The sequence below is a fragment of the Rhyacophila brunnea genome, unplaced genomic scaffold, assembly GCF_057557595.1.
Source record: "Rhyacophila brunnea isolate RB1 unplaced genomic scaffold, BYU_Rbru_1.0 scaffold_12, whole genome shotgun sequence".
NCBI classification, from domain to species: Eukaryota; Metazoa; Arthropoda; class Insecta; order Trichoptera; family Rhyacophilidae; genus Rhyacophila; species Rhyacophila brunnea.
Window position 1 is genome coordinate 10,968,763 of NW_028232774.1, and position 15,460 is coordinate 10,984,222.

The following is a 15,460-nucleotide window of genomic DNA, read 5'->3' on the forward strand; positions in this document are numbered from 1 at the left end:
ATTATGTTTAATAGGAGAACGTAACAGCTGATCATTGCCAATTATTTAATTTCTAATGTTCCACGTTAGACATTGTTACATAGCTTTACTTTCGAATAATTTATGATAATTTCTCTTTTATTTTTTTTGGCCATTTAAACCAGTGGGTCTATTCTATACTTATCGAACACTAAATTGATAAATAGTATCAAACTTAGGGTAGGTTTGTATCAAAATATTAGCACTTATTGTAACAATTACACGAAGCCGGTTTTTATTGTTGCAATAAGTGCGATATTTTAACAGCAGCAAGATAGGAGCTGTTAAAATATAGCACTTATTGCAACAATAAAAACCGGCTTCGTGTAATTGTTACAATAAGTGCTAATATTTTGATACAAACCTACCCTAAGTTTGATAATATTTTTCACTTTATCACTTTAGCGGTCGATAAGCATAGAATAGACCCACTGATACAGGTTTCAAACGGACCGATCCGATCCAAATGAACTTGTTCACGTTTTTTTTCGTGTAATGCGTCCACATAAAGAGAATACTACTAGGTACATATTATTTGAATAATGGTATTACATATTACGCAATTTTGAATCTGCGCGAAATAAAAAATGCAGTATAGATCTACTTATTTTTTGTACATAATGTCCTATTTTATATAGTTGCTGGTTCTAGGATAGTTAACCCCCCCGGACAAAAACCCCTCGTATAAAAATAAAACACTTTAAACAAAATTTCATTGACATAACAAATATTGCACACAGAAGTTTGTTTGATTTGATACAGAAAAATATGGATACAAATTTAAAATTATACTAACATCCTAATATGTACATTTTAGAAATAGAGACGGGAAAAAATAATTAGCTACCTACTGAAGTACAAATCTTCAACAGAAAAAGTATCTACATTCTACATACTTAATTTAATATTAGATTGGTATTCAAAACTATACTGACAGTATTTTTTATCATATTTAATTCAATTTTCAGGGGCATTTTTGTCGAGGGGTAATTGTCCAATATTTTGTTTTTTTTTAATATTTCGCTCATATGATAGCCTGTTCCTACAAGTCATCTATAAATATCTTATAACCACGAATGTTCTAGCATAGTAGGTACATAGTTTTATAGAAAGTAGAATAATCAGTAAATACAGTTTGAACGGAAATTAAGTACCTACCTCCCTAGTATTTTTATTGACAATAAATGGTGATCAAAATAGCCAACGGGCAGGTGGGGATAACTGATTTCTAAAATCTTCTCACCTCACTAATAATTAATGATTGTATACATATACTATTTGTTTAAATGGTTTCATTTCCCCTTACCATTCGCCACGTCGCCAAACCAGTTGAATACCGTCGTGTAACGATCGTTAGGTGCATTTCATGTATGCTAGTATACCCTGGCGACATCGTGACGAGTGTGTGGATCATTCGTCCTCAAACTTTTTCATAATGGGGCCAGTTTTGTTTTTACGACACACGAATCTGCAACTGATTTAATCGTTAGCCCGGCACTTTTCAGCTTAACTTCATTTATTTAAACTCTGTCTAGAATACAGTGTAGGTGCTCTTCAACTTTATACGTGTTTCTATGTTTATTTATTTTTACCGGTTCTGCAATCCGGTGTTAATTTCAGACTCCTCCGAAGACAATTTTTTTTTTTACAGAAAATTGATGTTGGCCATTCGCTCAACCTATTAGTATTAGGTTAATGATGTGGTTCCAAACACGATTCTCCCTGTTGAATACTGTTATTTCTTTTTTAAGTCGAATTATTTCTGTATGCGAGAGGTAAATTACGATAAGTCAAAATTTAGTTAAATCGAGTTACATATAACTATATTCAAATTATTTTTTTCGTTCTCTATAACGTGATACTAGGTAATTTTAAAACATTTTTGGAGGTGAACATACGTATGCCTGTACTGAACATACTGAAAAAAAATATGTATGACCATAACTGTATCGTAGAAAATAAATATACGTTAAATTTTTCTACTAAAATATAATACTTGCTAGCTGAAGTACCTGGCTTCGCACGAGGTCGCTTCATTGATCAGTATACACTAATCTTAATTAATAAACAAGAATAACTAATTGCAATATTCAATATTAAAATATCTGTATCTAGGCATGCAACATTTAACAATGAAAATAATTCTGACAGCTAAGTCAAACAAAAGAACATCGATTTAAAATCGAATCCAAAATATGCAAACTTTATCTATCGTGTAAATTCAAAATAGGAACGGTATTTTGAACAAATAAAATTTGTATTTTTTTTATTATGTGTATATTGATATCTAGGAACAAGTAGGAAAAAAACCAAATAAACATTATTATTATATTGATTTTTATATTAGGGTTCTGAACTATTTTTAAAATAAGATCTACTTTGGAGAAGAAAAATCATCCGCGATCGACGTTTTCTGCAATTGAGGACATTATTATATAATATTATATAGATATGATCTATAAGTATGTTATATAATAGATATATTTTTAAACCAAATTAGAATCTTATTAATAAAATATTTTTTATTTACATAACTGTATTTTATTACACTATAAGTCATTTGGTGTATTTTGAATATTCTACATTGTAAGGCGTCTACAATTTTTCTACAATTGGGGGTGTAACTAAAACATGATTCCATATTATATTTAGTACCATTGCTGCCGTCTATTGTATTATGGTGTTATAATTAAATAATTAAAAATTTGGATGATAGAAATATGTATAGGTAATAAATAAAATATTTTTGGCGACCGATCAAAAATCATTTCGCGATCGACCTTATTGACACCTCTGCTATATAGATTCGTGTCCGGAAACTTGTACGCATGCAGTTCGCCGTATCACACTTTACCGTGAAATGTTGTATCGGAAATATATGGTCGTATATTAAAGACCGTCCAACCTCTTTGGGTCGTATAGTAGTACTGACATAAAATACATGTCTAAATAAAACACAGTTCTAGTCCGTTTACACTTTACAGGAAGCCAGCAGCAAACAAATTTTGAAAATAGCCGATATACTGGATTATTTCTTAGGTTAGGTTAGGTTTTCATTCTTCAATTCATGAATTTTGCCAAAAACAGCTATGAAAATTGAATTAATGTTGAAATATTGAATCTAATAAAATTCGAGACGTATACTATACGCATACGGTCATCTCTCTCCGATAAGAAAGCTCACGGCGAACTGTGCCACGGTGAGATGTTTTACCTACAATTTACATGTAACCATATAGATTAGTCCCTACTGTTTGCAGTTTACCATAGTTTTACCTATCACTACAGATTTTTTTTACTAATGTATCTATATGCGGAATTTAATTTTAAATTCAGCCGAATCATAAAATTACATAATACATTTTAAAATCATTCAGTTTTCAATTGAATAATATGTAACTATATTTTTCGGACGATTAACCCATAGCTTACGGGCCGCACAAAATTGTGTTTTTGCTAATTACTTTTCAAATGCAAATTAACACGTTAATTACAAAATTAATTAAAAGGGCCCGTAAGCATTGTATTTATTCCTCAGACGCGATGTTATCAATAAAATATTTAATAAGCTCTTCAAGCTCGATATGATATTCGTTTAATGATATAATATTTAGTATATAATTATATTTTTTCATGCTCAAACCCCCTGTTCACCACGTGACCCCACTGTGCTCTGTGATATTGAGCTACTTACTTCTGTCTGGCCGGAACTAAAAGATAATGGACCTTTGACTATTTTCAGTAGTGGCGGCTGTGTGTTCGATTTGAAATGCCACATTATAATTGTTTTATTAATTGTCATAGGGTGAGCTAAGACCCGGGGCGAGTCCTGGTTTTCTCCAACAATTATCGTCATGTCCTGTCCCTATATAAAGTTCCAGTTAGTTACCCAAATTATACGGCAGTCATTCGTAATTCCATCTAGCCAACTAATTTTTGGTCTGTCTTTGTCTTTTCTTTTGCGCCCTCTTTGGTTATTTTGTATTAATCTCTTTGCGGGTTCATCGTCGTCCATGTTCATACATATTATTTTCATTCAGAGGTAGAGCCAGTGATTAGCCAGAGCTTAGGGACGTTGAGACACGGGGCACTGACTGACGATAAAAAAAAAACCATAATTTCAACTAGGTACCAACATATAGGTACACAAGGTCCGCTACAGTAAGGCCTTGAAAATTTCGATCACAGTGATAGTTATTGCTCATACTTCGAATGCAATATGGTAAATTATTGTTTGTAGAAAATGATTACCTATTCTTTCATATTATTGAAGTCATGATAATACGTTAATTATTGATTCGAACGAAATATACAATAAAAAATGTACATATAAAAAATAATGCAATATAAAAAATGTGTGTTGGTACTTATGTACGCGCGTTACTAAATTATATAATTATTTATCGTTGTTTTTATTTTTAAAGTAACAACTGCCACTACGACGTTTAATAGTTTGTTTACGTAAGGAATTGCAAATGGCCGACAATAATAAATTGGCTGCCTAGGCAACGGAACAATTCTAAACTATAATATTATACTGTATAATCGTCACGATTGGAGTATCATACTGTGGCGTAATGGTAGTGCGTTCGGCTGATATCCGAACAATCGGTGGTTCGAATCCAATCGAGTGCGTTTATTTTTGAATGAAAAATTAATTTATGTGTTGCATGTCACACGCCAAAAATACACTCTGATCTGATTTTCCAAACACGCCTAAAGAAGTATAACTTCAAACATCTTCATTTACTCCACAGATAGGTTACCTCATTTCATCAGCTCAGAATGAATAACGTATTCATTCTTGATAAGAATAATTAGGTGAGGATTATGTGTAACTTTTTTGTTAAAAATAAATAAAAAATCCGTAAAGTACTAAAAAATACATAAAAATGTTATATTTTTTTAAAATTACTAATATGGTCAAATTGCTTGCTTCGGGTGTTTATTTGTGTCGCACAACAAAGAAAATAATATTATGGCGCGTGTACCACAGGTTAGGAAACATTTGAAAATGATAGCTGCCTTTAAAATACATAAGTATTGCATGGCGATTTTTTTATTGATTAGTTTCGTTATTAATGTGAGAAAATAGTGTCCATTGCCAAAACACTTTAGAAAACCCTGGTGCAGAGAATCATAATTTATATGAATACCTTTTAATTATTTTGAAATAATTATGTAAAATTAAACCCGTTTAATAAAAATAAAAACAGGTAAGACGTAGTCGATTCATTAGGATTTTTTTGTCCACATTTTTTAATTTCTTATAGGTACTACTAGCGAACGTCGCATTTAGCTCTATTAAAAATGTTGGTTTTCGATAAAAAAAATATGAGGTATGGTTCTTATTGTTGCTTTGTTCAGAATCTAAGAATCAGCTGACACCCGATTTTGTCTCGATATATCAGCAGCGAAGGGTGGAGGTAGGCTGTTAATATCCCCCATAAATAGTGCACATTAAACTTTGTTAGTCATCCGTATTTGTTTTATTGAACTAAGACTACAATTATTTACAGATGGTATTGGTTATTTCTTAAAAATCAATTGAACCATGCCTAAACCAAACCATAATAGTTTTGGTATGGTTTTGGCGATGTGACAGAATTGTGCAGACTTATTCATTCATATTTATTTGTTTTCGTTGAAATAATAATACATATTACACAGCTTGTTGGATAGTTTTTTTTAAATTCATTAAAGCCTGCTTAACCAAACCATAATAGATAAAAAATATTATTCTATCTACTTCTTGGTTGTGCACTCATGGCTGAGGAAATGACCACATTTGAATTTCGCCATCCTTTGAGCGACCAAGACTTTCCATCTTTCTCGATCTTCCGCTTCTCTCAGGGCAGAATGGATTGTGCCCCCAGTCAGCTCTTTCACTTGGTCGCTCCAGCGCGCAGACGCTCTTCCTCTGCTTTGCCTTTCCTGGAGGCCACTCAAAACTACCAGTCTCTCCAGGTGGTCCGGTCTGCGCCTGATAATATGTCCAAAAAAACTGCAGAATTCTTCTCAGACATATTGTCGAGAGCCGTTCCTTTATCTTCAGTCTCTGGATGATTGACTGGATCGTCCTGTGCTCCGTCCAAGAAATACGAAGCATTCGTCGCCAACACCACATCTCAAAGGCATCAATTGCCTTCCGTTCCCTTGCCTTCAGGGTCCACGACTCGACTCCGTAATGTATGCACAAGCATCATTTTTGTGGCAATCGAAATTCCCCGATCTTTCCATATAGTGGTAAGGCGTGTCATCGCATTTTTTGCAATCTGTGTGCGCCTTCTTATTTCCGCTTCGCATCCGCCCTTTCCACTGATGGTTGATCCCAGATATACAAACTCGTCGACTGTTTCGAGGTTTTTCGATTCTATCCACAAAATATCCAAAATTATGTATTGTTTAATGGCATAATTTTAGATATTTTATAGATAGACGAGTATTTTTGACGAGTATTCGTTTTCGCGGGGTTAACTTGAATTTTAAAAACCAACCAACACAATCTGTAAATTGTAGTCTTATTTTAATTTTTATTATTTATTTAATTAAGTTTATTGTCCACTATTTACTGCAGCCTACCTCCACCCGTCGCCACTACGATATATAAAATATACTATATGTTTGGCCAACTAAATCGTCAATCGTATAACGTACAATCGTACGGTGTACAGCCACCTAATAAAGAATTGTACTGGGTTTCAGGTAGCTACAGGTATATTATTAATTGAATTGGCGTTTACGTTATTCCATTACAATGGTTTTTAAACAAAATATTTTTTTTAATTCTACTTTAATTGAGTCATTTACGTTGACAGCTGTTTCCGTCTACGGATAATGGGTTTATAACCCGAAACAACTGTCAAACGTTGACCCAATTAAAGTAGAATTAACGAAAATAAATTTCTTTCAAAACCACTTCCAGATATTATTCCCAGTATATAGTATGGGAAGAGTAAGAGAATAAAAATAACGAATGATACGTTATTACGAACCGCCACTGGTCGCAGACATAATATTATTAGGTTATGGATACAGACTACAGACATAATGAAACTTTTCACATTATTTTGTTATCTGAATGAGTAACGTTTTTCGATAAAATTTTTGTTTTTTTTTTATCAGAAAGATATGACAAAAAAAGCTCAAACACTTATTGCTTTGATAAGAGGGGACGTATGGTTATAGTCGAAAGTTTCTTTAACTGACCGATAAGGCAGAGTTTAAACTGTTTTATTATGTTTTTTTTCATTCATTCATGTCCGGCAAGTAATCTGTGGGATCACTGTTCCCTTCATCTAACTGTGATCACGCGTTTAGGGTCTTCAAAAAGTATTGATACTTTCTAACTGGTACTTCGGTATAAATTCTTTCCTTCAATACCAAATGTGATTACGGGAAGCACACACTGCTTGAACACTTTGCGCTTTAGGCACAGTGGAAGGGAATGGGACGACTGGACTCCGGACAATTGGACGCCGCACTGTCGTAGACACTTATACAGAACGTAGACGAGGTATTTTAATCAGTTTCTATCTACTACTTAGTAGTTTTAATTCATTTTACTCTTGACATAATGAATTCTTTATTGCGGATTGAGAATTACCATGCCTAAGGCTTTATATAAAATAAAAAAAACTCTTTTTTCGTTGGAACCCTAAAATATGCACGATTAAATCAATATTTACGTCTGCATATTTACATTCTCACCAACTATTAAATCATAATATAATCATTTAAATATAAATAATAATATTACATATTCTTTTTAAAAGTACCTATAAGTACCTAACGTCTATTTATTTTCGAATTCCGTGGCGTCCAGTTGTCCGGTGCCAAATCGTCCTAGACCCACAGTGGAAGGTCACTTTTGAAGACATTATTCAGGCTGCCAAAAGCACTCCAGCCTAGCATTACTCTGCGGACAATTTCATCAAATATCCATCCATTTATAGACACTTGTCCCAGATAGATGTAATTTTTCACCTGTTCAAGCCGAGTGCCATTGATGAGGATCTCTTTTTGGTCCGCAAAGCAGTTGAACATGACTTTCATCTTTGTTACATTTATTTTCAAGCCTACTTTGTTGCTTACTTCAACGAGTTTCTGCATTCTGCTTTGGAGGTTTTCTGAGTCTTGCGAGAAAATTACTATGTCATCAACAAAGCGCCATTCGTCATTCCAGTCAAGTTGCCCGAATAAGTGTTCAAGGGTAGCTGTAAATAGTTTAGGTGAGATTGAATCACCTTGCCGGACTCCTTTGCTGATAGGAAATCTGCGCGATGGTTTATGTTTATGAGCTTAGTTCATGGATATGCCTACATTGAGATGTCTATGTACCTACTAGTTGACATGTCAGATATTTGTAATAATATGCAATGTGCAACAATTGGGTTGGGGACCTCCTGGAACACATGGAATGACATATTGGATTGTAGATCACAGTATGAACACCATTTTATAATGTTGAATAATATATCTGTGTCTGACTACCATGTTGTGAATGGCGTTATTAATAGTGGTATATTTTCCTTCCATTTCAGGCATCAGTTAGTTACAAACAGTGCCGACTGGTGGCACAGGAGCAGGAAAGCTGTCGGCGCAGTATGGGATGCTCACGGCTGGTTATGGCACGGTAAATTCAAACTTCCTCTTTTTCTTCTTATAAGAATATTTATTTTTCTCATTCTTTATACCCATTACAAAATCAGTTCTATAATAAATAATCGTAATTCCATTATTTGGGTATAGTTCAGTTGTGTCTCGCAAATATCATGTTTTTGTTCAAAATAATTGGAGGATAAAACCGACACTTTCATTATAAATATAATTTGTTTCATAGAATTGTAGATTGCAATTGAGGTCTTACTGTGTCAATCCAATATTTTACCATCCACAGTAGATATTTTTACTGGATTAAGAAAATAAACCAAAGACGTTGAAAAGAACATTCTCCAGGAAACGGAGCTTATACATAATGGAAGTGAAGTTGAAAATAATGAGTAATCGGACTAACGATTAAGTTATTTCGCATTGTGGATTTATTTGTAGGAAACTCTACCCTATTATCTATCGCCTGCATTTGTCAAAAACCGAAAGCATTTTAACACAATTTTACATTCAGTCAAACAGTTAATTCCATAAATTATTAAATACGTAGCTAATGCCAAGATAAACCCTGGAACTTGATTTTGTTAGGAATGGATGATTTCAGTTTATTAATTACTACATACATCAACCATCTTGAACACAAAACTTCGACTTCGAACATCGACTTGTACCGAAATTAAAGCATTCGCATTTTAATACAAATGTAGCTTATAACTGTTTGTCAACAACGTCAATATTTGTCCATAGATAGCCAGTCAAATAAATAAAAAAACAGTCAAACAAATATTGCGTATTTCATACATATAATAATGAAATGTCAAATGATCGTCAAAGATGGTGATCGAGACTATAGAGTCGCCATTTTTTCTCAAGTCTCAACATCATACAGAATATTAATTTTGCCATGGCTACTAATTCAACTATCGCCTTCAAGTATTGTAATAGAAAATTTTCATTAGGCTTCCTCTAAAGAAGCAATAAGCTATCAATTGGTCAATTTAATCTGAAAAATCTTCATTTTATTTCAGGATACGAAATATCCGGGTGGGAGAACATCCCAAAAGACTCTCCGGTGCTGTTCATCTACTACCACGGAGCTCTTCCCATCGATATGTATTATTTTATGGCGAAGGTGTACCTTTCCAGGAACAGGCTTATACACACCGTGGCTGACAGACTACTCTTTAAAATACCGGGTAAGAATATTTCACTAAAAACATATTCCTCAAATCTGTCAATTATTTATTATAAATTTGTCCTATATACGAAACTGGAAGAAGTACTTTTATGACCTGTTATGGATTAGTGGACTGATATTGATTCGGGGAATTTTCTATACAATCAGTCAAGAGATTAGTATGTCGCCATTGTGCAATTTGTGTTTTATCCAGTTTCGTGTTACTAAAAATTTATCGGTTAAAATGTTGTGTGTGGTATCTAGATTTCAAAGTTGTCGTGCCATCAAAATATGTAGAGGCATTCACCCATTTCTGTCGCTCAAAGTTCTAGGGCCTATAATGACTTTGTACTTACCTTCTCAGATCCTATTCAAATGTACCCCTTACCGCACGCCAGACATGTCGTTTAGCTGCAGAACTAATGAAAGATATTTTTAATTAAATATTTTTTTTATTCAACAAATAATTCACAAGATTTAAGAATGTAACATTCTAATTATTTTACATACATAATTTGGAAAGCGCTTCAGTGAGTATTAAAAGCCATTAGTTAAAATTTGTCGCAATTAAGTATGACTCCTTTAGCATAGTGGTCTATGTGCGTGGGCTCGATACCCGAGAGATTCAGGTTCGATTCAAAAAGATTTTTTCTATTGGTTATAATATATTTTCTCAGAAGTGTTTTCAAAATTATGTATGTTCAAAGATATTTTTGTCATCATTGTAATGTAAACTGTTTAGCTTAATAATGTTTGCTGGTTTCAACACGTCCGTAAAAATATGATTTTCTTGTGTGTAACTAACTTTCACGTTTCACTCCACGTTAATCCCCCGTCAACATTCTTGATAATTAATTACTGATAGCCGAACGCTGCTTATATTACATAATAATAAATTTGTATTATTGTTTTGTCAGGATGGGCCATAGTGATGGAGGGCTTCCATGTGATCCCTGGAACGGTGCAACAGTGTGTGAGCATTCTCCGCGAAGGCAACATGCTGGCGATCTCTCCAGGTGGAGTGTATGAAGCTCAGTTCGGTAGTCAAAACTACCGCCTTCTATGGAAAAAGAGACGAGGATTCGCTAAAGTTGCGCTGGAAGCCAAAGTGGTGAGATTTATGATTTACATATTTTTATAGACTGACAATTAAACTATCATCGAGCTTAGAAGATTAAGGGGCCTATGCATAGTCATGCTCATGCATCATGGAATGGGAATTATTATGAGAATGTTACTTAGATGCATTCCCATACCAAATAACGTATATCCCATAACCCCACTTATTTACATAAGTGTGACTATGCATAGGGCCCTAACAGTACAATAATTGTGTTTATGACAGTTTTCTCTGATTGTAAGATTACGGTCGGTGAAAGAAAAAAATAAAGGTGGATCACCAAGATGTTGAAGAAAACCTTATTCTATGAACATGGCACCCAATTGGATGGAACCCAACAACTAATTTTTCATTACAGGTTCCTTTATAGCAAATTTATCATCTGTCGTTGAAGATTTCTTTGCCAGGGCTGCTCTGAGATAAATGTCCTGCATTAGTTGTACAAGTATATTATGGAATGAGTCATTTATACTTAAATGAGAAATTTTGTAGAATCAGTATATAGGGTGCTAACCAAAGTAACACAGTCAACAGCAGCCCACCATTTGCAATTCATGAACAATGTATTCAGTGTCGCCGACGCAAGAAATATTAACTTCTGTATTGTTACCAATGCAACCATACTAAAACATTATATCGTCACCGTTCAGGCAAAAGTCACCAACCCTGAAAATGGCAGTTTTGAGTTGAGTATGTCACATGAAGCGTAAAATTATGTTCTTTAAGATGCAAAAGTCACCACGGTACATTAGTTAGTAAAATATTGCTTAAACCCGAATTATTTGTTTTCCACTAAATGACTTTCGATAAAATCTTAACAAGCAAAAGTCTTTATAGGTGAATAGACATTATTGACTCTAAAAAAACAAATCCTTCGTTATAAATATACAAGCAAAAGTCACTGTACTATGGATGGTGAGTTTTACTGATTTGTCATTTGAAAACTTCTAACACTTGTCTGAAATACGCAAAAATAACCAAATAGGAATAGTTTACCTTAGCTTGTTATAATAAGATCGCTTTGGTCAGATTATTAACAAGCAAAAGTCACCAAACCATAATTGAGCTACCTTACCTCCTTCAAAACCTTCCAGATGTTTTAATTAGCATCAACAAGTAAAAGTACCTTAAAGAAATTATTAAGAAGACATGAGACAATAATGTAATGTAGATAAAACCTTAAAAACATTTAAATCTGATTTTTCCTGCATTTTCAAACTTTCAAATTGCGATATCTCAAAACTATGTTTTTATGGTTGGTGACTTTTGCCTGAACGGTGACGATATAATCGCTGTCAATTTTATTGTTTTACTCATGCGATAGGCTCCCTCTTTATTGGTTAAATCTCAAAACAAAATCATTACAAATCTGCTTCAAACTAACAAAGTTTGTGATTAAGAACAAAATAGAAACCACTTTCATACATACCTTAATACTATGTATTTTTTCCACTTTCAGCCAATCGTCCCTCTTTTCACGATGAATGTGCGGGAAGCGTTCCGGACCGTTGGCTTGCTGAGACGAATCTTCTTATGGATTTACAACTGGACACGAGTGCCCCTGGCTCCCATCTACGGTGGCTTCCCTGTCAAGTTGGTCACACACGTCGGTAAACCCATTCCTCATGACGGCAGTCTGACACCTGACCAATTGCATGATAAGGTAATACATACGGTTATTTTTCTTGTAATCACTTCTCATTGTGTTACCTTCCACTGTGAAGAGAGTGTGATTTCAATTTGATGTATTTAAGAATTACAAATGAACCCGCCAACATATTTATTTGCACAGATATTTGACCGTTAAAATAATAATACATACATTAATTACACGATCAGATAAATTGACTCTCAATATAATATAATAAATTGAAACTCACCGCCTTGAAAACAATGGCAGGATGAATTTACATTTACTACACCAGTTACTAAACTGCGAAACTTATAACTTGAAGTGTCATGGCTATCGTCGTGGCGGTGCAATATATTATGAAAGGATTGCCAGTATGAAGAGACTTTTTTCCGTACTTTTGGTTCAGAATGTGAATATCGAATACAATATCAGACGACAATATTTTTTCCAATCTGTCGGGATATTTTTAGTTATAAATGATAACACTGAAATATCAAAGAATATCTACCTGCAGGGCTCGAAATGGAACGGAACGCACCGGAGCGCCGTTCCGGCTCGTGAAATTTGTAAAATTATCGCTCCGTCTCGTGGAAAAAATATGTTGACCGTCTAAGCTAGATAGGCCATAGAATAGAAAATCTGACACACTTATTTTTATAAAAAAAACATACGATTTGATGACTATGTAAATATCTTCAGAAAATTTGTCGAGCGCTCCGGTTCGTAAACTTTTCCATTTCGAGCGCTGTCTACCTGTATATCTATTTCAATATCTGTCTGACTATCATCGACCTTATTTTAGGCCCAGTGGGCTCATTTTGTTTTTTTTGTTCTTCGCAGTATCGCAGTAGGTTATAACACGACTTATAATCCTCTTGCTACCACTTTTTAACATTTTTTGCATTCTTAACATGATTAAACACATAACACGAACTTACAACACACACAAATAACAAATGTCAAATGATTGCATGGCGAGGGTAACGAAGAGGAATGGGCTAAGGAGGATTGTAGTTCTTGAAACGGCCACGCTTCACGTTATACTTGCCGCAGTTTAAATACTCAGTGTTGTGTGGAAATATGAATTTAAAAAATTAATCGTCATGTTTTTTAAATTACTGATGCATAATGTTGTTGGTCACAATATTCACATCAATGAGTATTTATGATATTTTTTAGCCTTTGATAATTATGACAACTGAAGGTGGAATTTACTATCATTATTGATATTATTGTACCAAGTAAATGCTGACTGAAATCTAGCTAGCCTTCCTTTCTGGATGGCAAGAGGGGTGTTGGTTGAAAGGAACAAGGAGCCTGAGGAAGTAGGCCTAACCGCATAAGCAGCGGATATACCCGATGTGCTTATAACATGCATAAGTGAGGATTAAATCCCTCTCCTTTAGGTATTCCATCGATAACCAAACTGCTGAGCATGTTGTTGAGTCTTGTGTCCTGTTGCTTTCCCTGGACAACTCTCTGTTATGGATCAAGCCAATAAAAACGCGTTATCATGGATCGACACTTTACCGGTGACCGACAGTACCTATGATTTTGTGTGTGTGTGTTTTTTTTTTTGAATTATTAATAACCATGTCCTTGCTTTTTCGTACAAGGTGGTTGTTAGTAATTTTGAACAATCACAAGCAGCCAGGCTTTGAGAAAAACATATAAATAGTATGTCCTCACCGGCAATCGAATCCAGAACTCTCAGGTGGAAGGCCAGCGCCTTGCGCACTGCACCACGAGAGCCACCTATGATTATGTGTTACTGTGACAATGCTTTGTTAATGTGTATCAAGATTCCGTTGCTAACATCCTACCATTTTACGAGTGAATGAATGATATCTTAATTACTAAAACTCTTTTTTTATTATTATTAGATTCACAAAGCGATTGAGGAGTTGATCGAAGAGCACCAACGTATTCCGGGAAGTATAACAAGAGCTCTCATTGAACGCGTTTACCGTGTTCCGAAAAATAAGAAACTTATACTGAAGACAGAAGAAGCTCAAAGCGTGACTGAAGATGAAAAAGTGCCAGTTGATCGAGACACATTACCAGTTATATTAGAAGAAAATAATGTTACCGAGGAAAAAATTGTTAATGATAATGACTGTGTGGTTCCGGAAGAATTGGAAGGCAAAGAATCGGAGAATTTAGTTTCAATGAGTAACGGTGTCGATCATTCGGTTGCTAGGAAACGAAATTTAGTCAAATCGATTGACTCTGAATTAGGCGTTAATGAGAATATTTCAAATTCACCGGATGATAAGTTAGTGCTGAAGGAAAGTAAAAGTTTGAATTGTTTAAACAGCGTAAAAGATAACAGTTCTGTTTTGAAGAACTGTAATAATTGAGGACTTTAAAAATATAGGAATCTGTGTTAATTTTCTATGTTATTCAACTGCAAAAACATTTTATTTTAATGAATAGAGTGGAAAATAATATTATTGTCGTTGACACTATGTTATTAAGTGTTCAAAAATATTATTAGAGTTATAAATAATTAAATGTTGAATGTGATGTCTTTTTTTATTTTTAATTTGTTATGTAGAGTATTTGTATTAACAGAGAATCTTTTAATTCCTGTATGTGAAGTGCTGTACTGGGTGTTGTGGGATCGTGGTGGATTAAAAAGAAAATGTTACGGATAAATAAATGTATTCCTATTGGATGCCATACATGGTTTTTTATATATTGTCTATGGTGTGTGGTTCTCTTTTAAAATCAAATGTCAAAAACTCTATACAACTTACTATCTTGTACTCTATGAGTATATTGGGGTAAATTTGAATAGTAGAGATGTGAAATGACAGCCTTTAATTCGAATGTCTTCTACTTTTTCAGTTTTATAATATAATTACGGTCACACTGCTGAATTTTAAAAACAGTCATTGTA

At 34.0% G+C, this 15,460-nt stretch overlaps 1 protein-coding gene across 2 annotated transcripts in view; it reads left to right on the forward strand.

Annotated features, from left to right (window-relative positions):
• The window catches only part of LOC147077759 (DGAT1/2-independent enzyme synthesizing storage lipids), a 41,575-nt gene extending 26,338 nt beyond the window's left edge, over nucleotides 1-15,237 (forward strand). For both annotated transcript variants that reach the window (XM_085960776.1, XM_085960775.1), the window contains exons 3-7: nucleotides 8,562-8,653; nucleotides 9,657-9,824; nucleotides 10,723-10,916; nucleotides 12,385-12,588; nucleotides 14,442-15,237. In XM_085960776.1, the coding sequence (XP_085816902.1) occupies nucleotides 8,562-8,653; nucleotides 9,657-9,824; nucleotides 10,723-10,916; nucleotides 12,385-12,588; nucleotides 14,442-14,918 (1,135 nt within the window). In that variant the 3' untranslated portion in view covers nucleotides 14,919-15,237. The remainder of the gene's footprint in view (nucleotides 1-8,561; nucleotides 8,654-9,656; nucleotides 9,825-10,722; nucleotides 10,917-12,384; nucleotides 12,589-14,441) is intronic.
• Nucleotides 15,238-15,460: the final 223 nt, after the last annotated feature.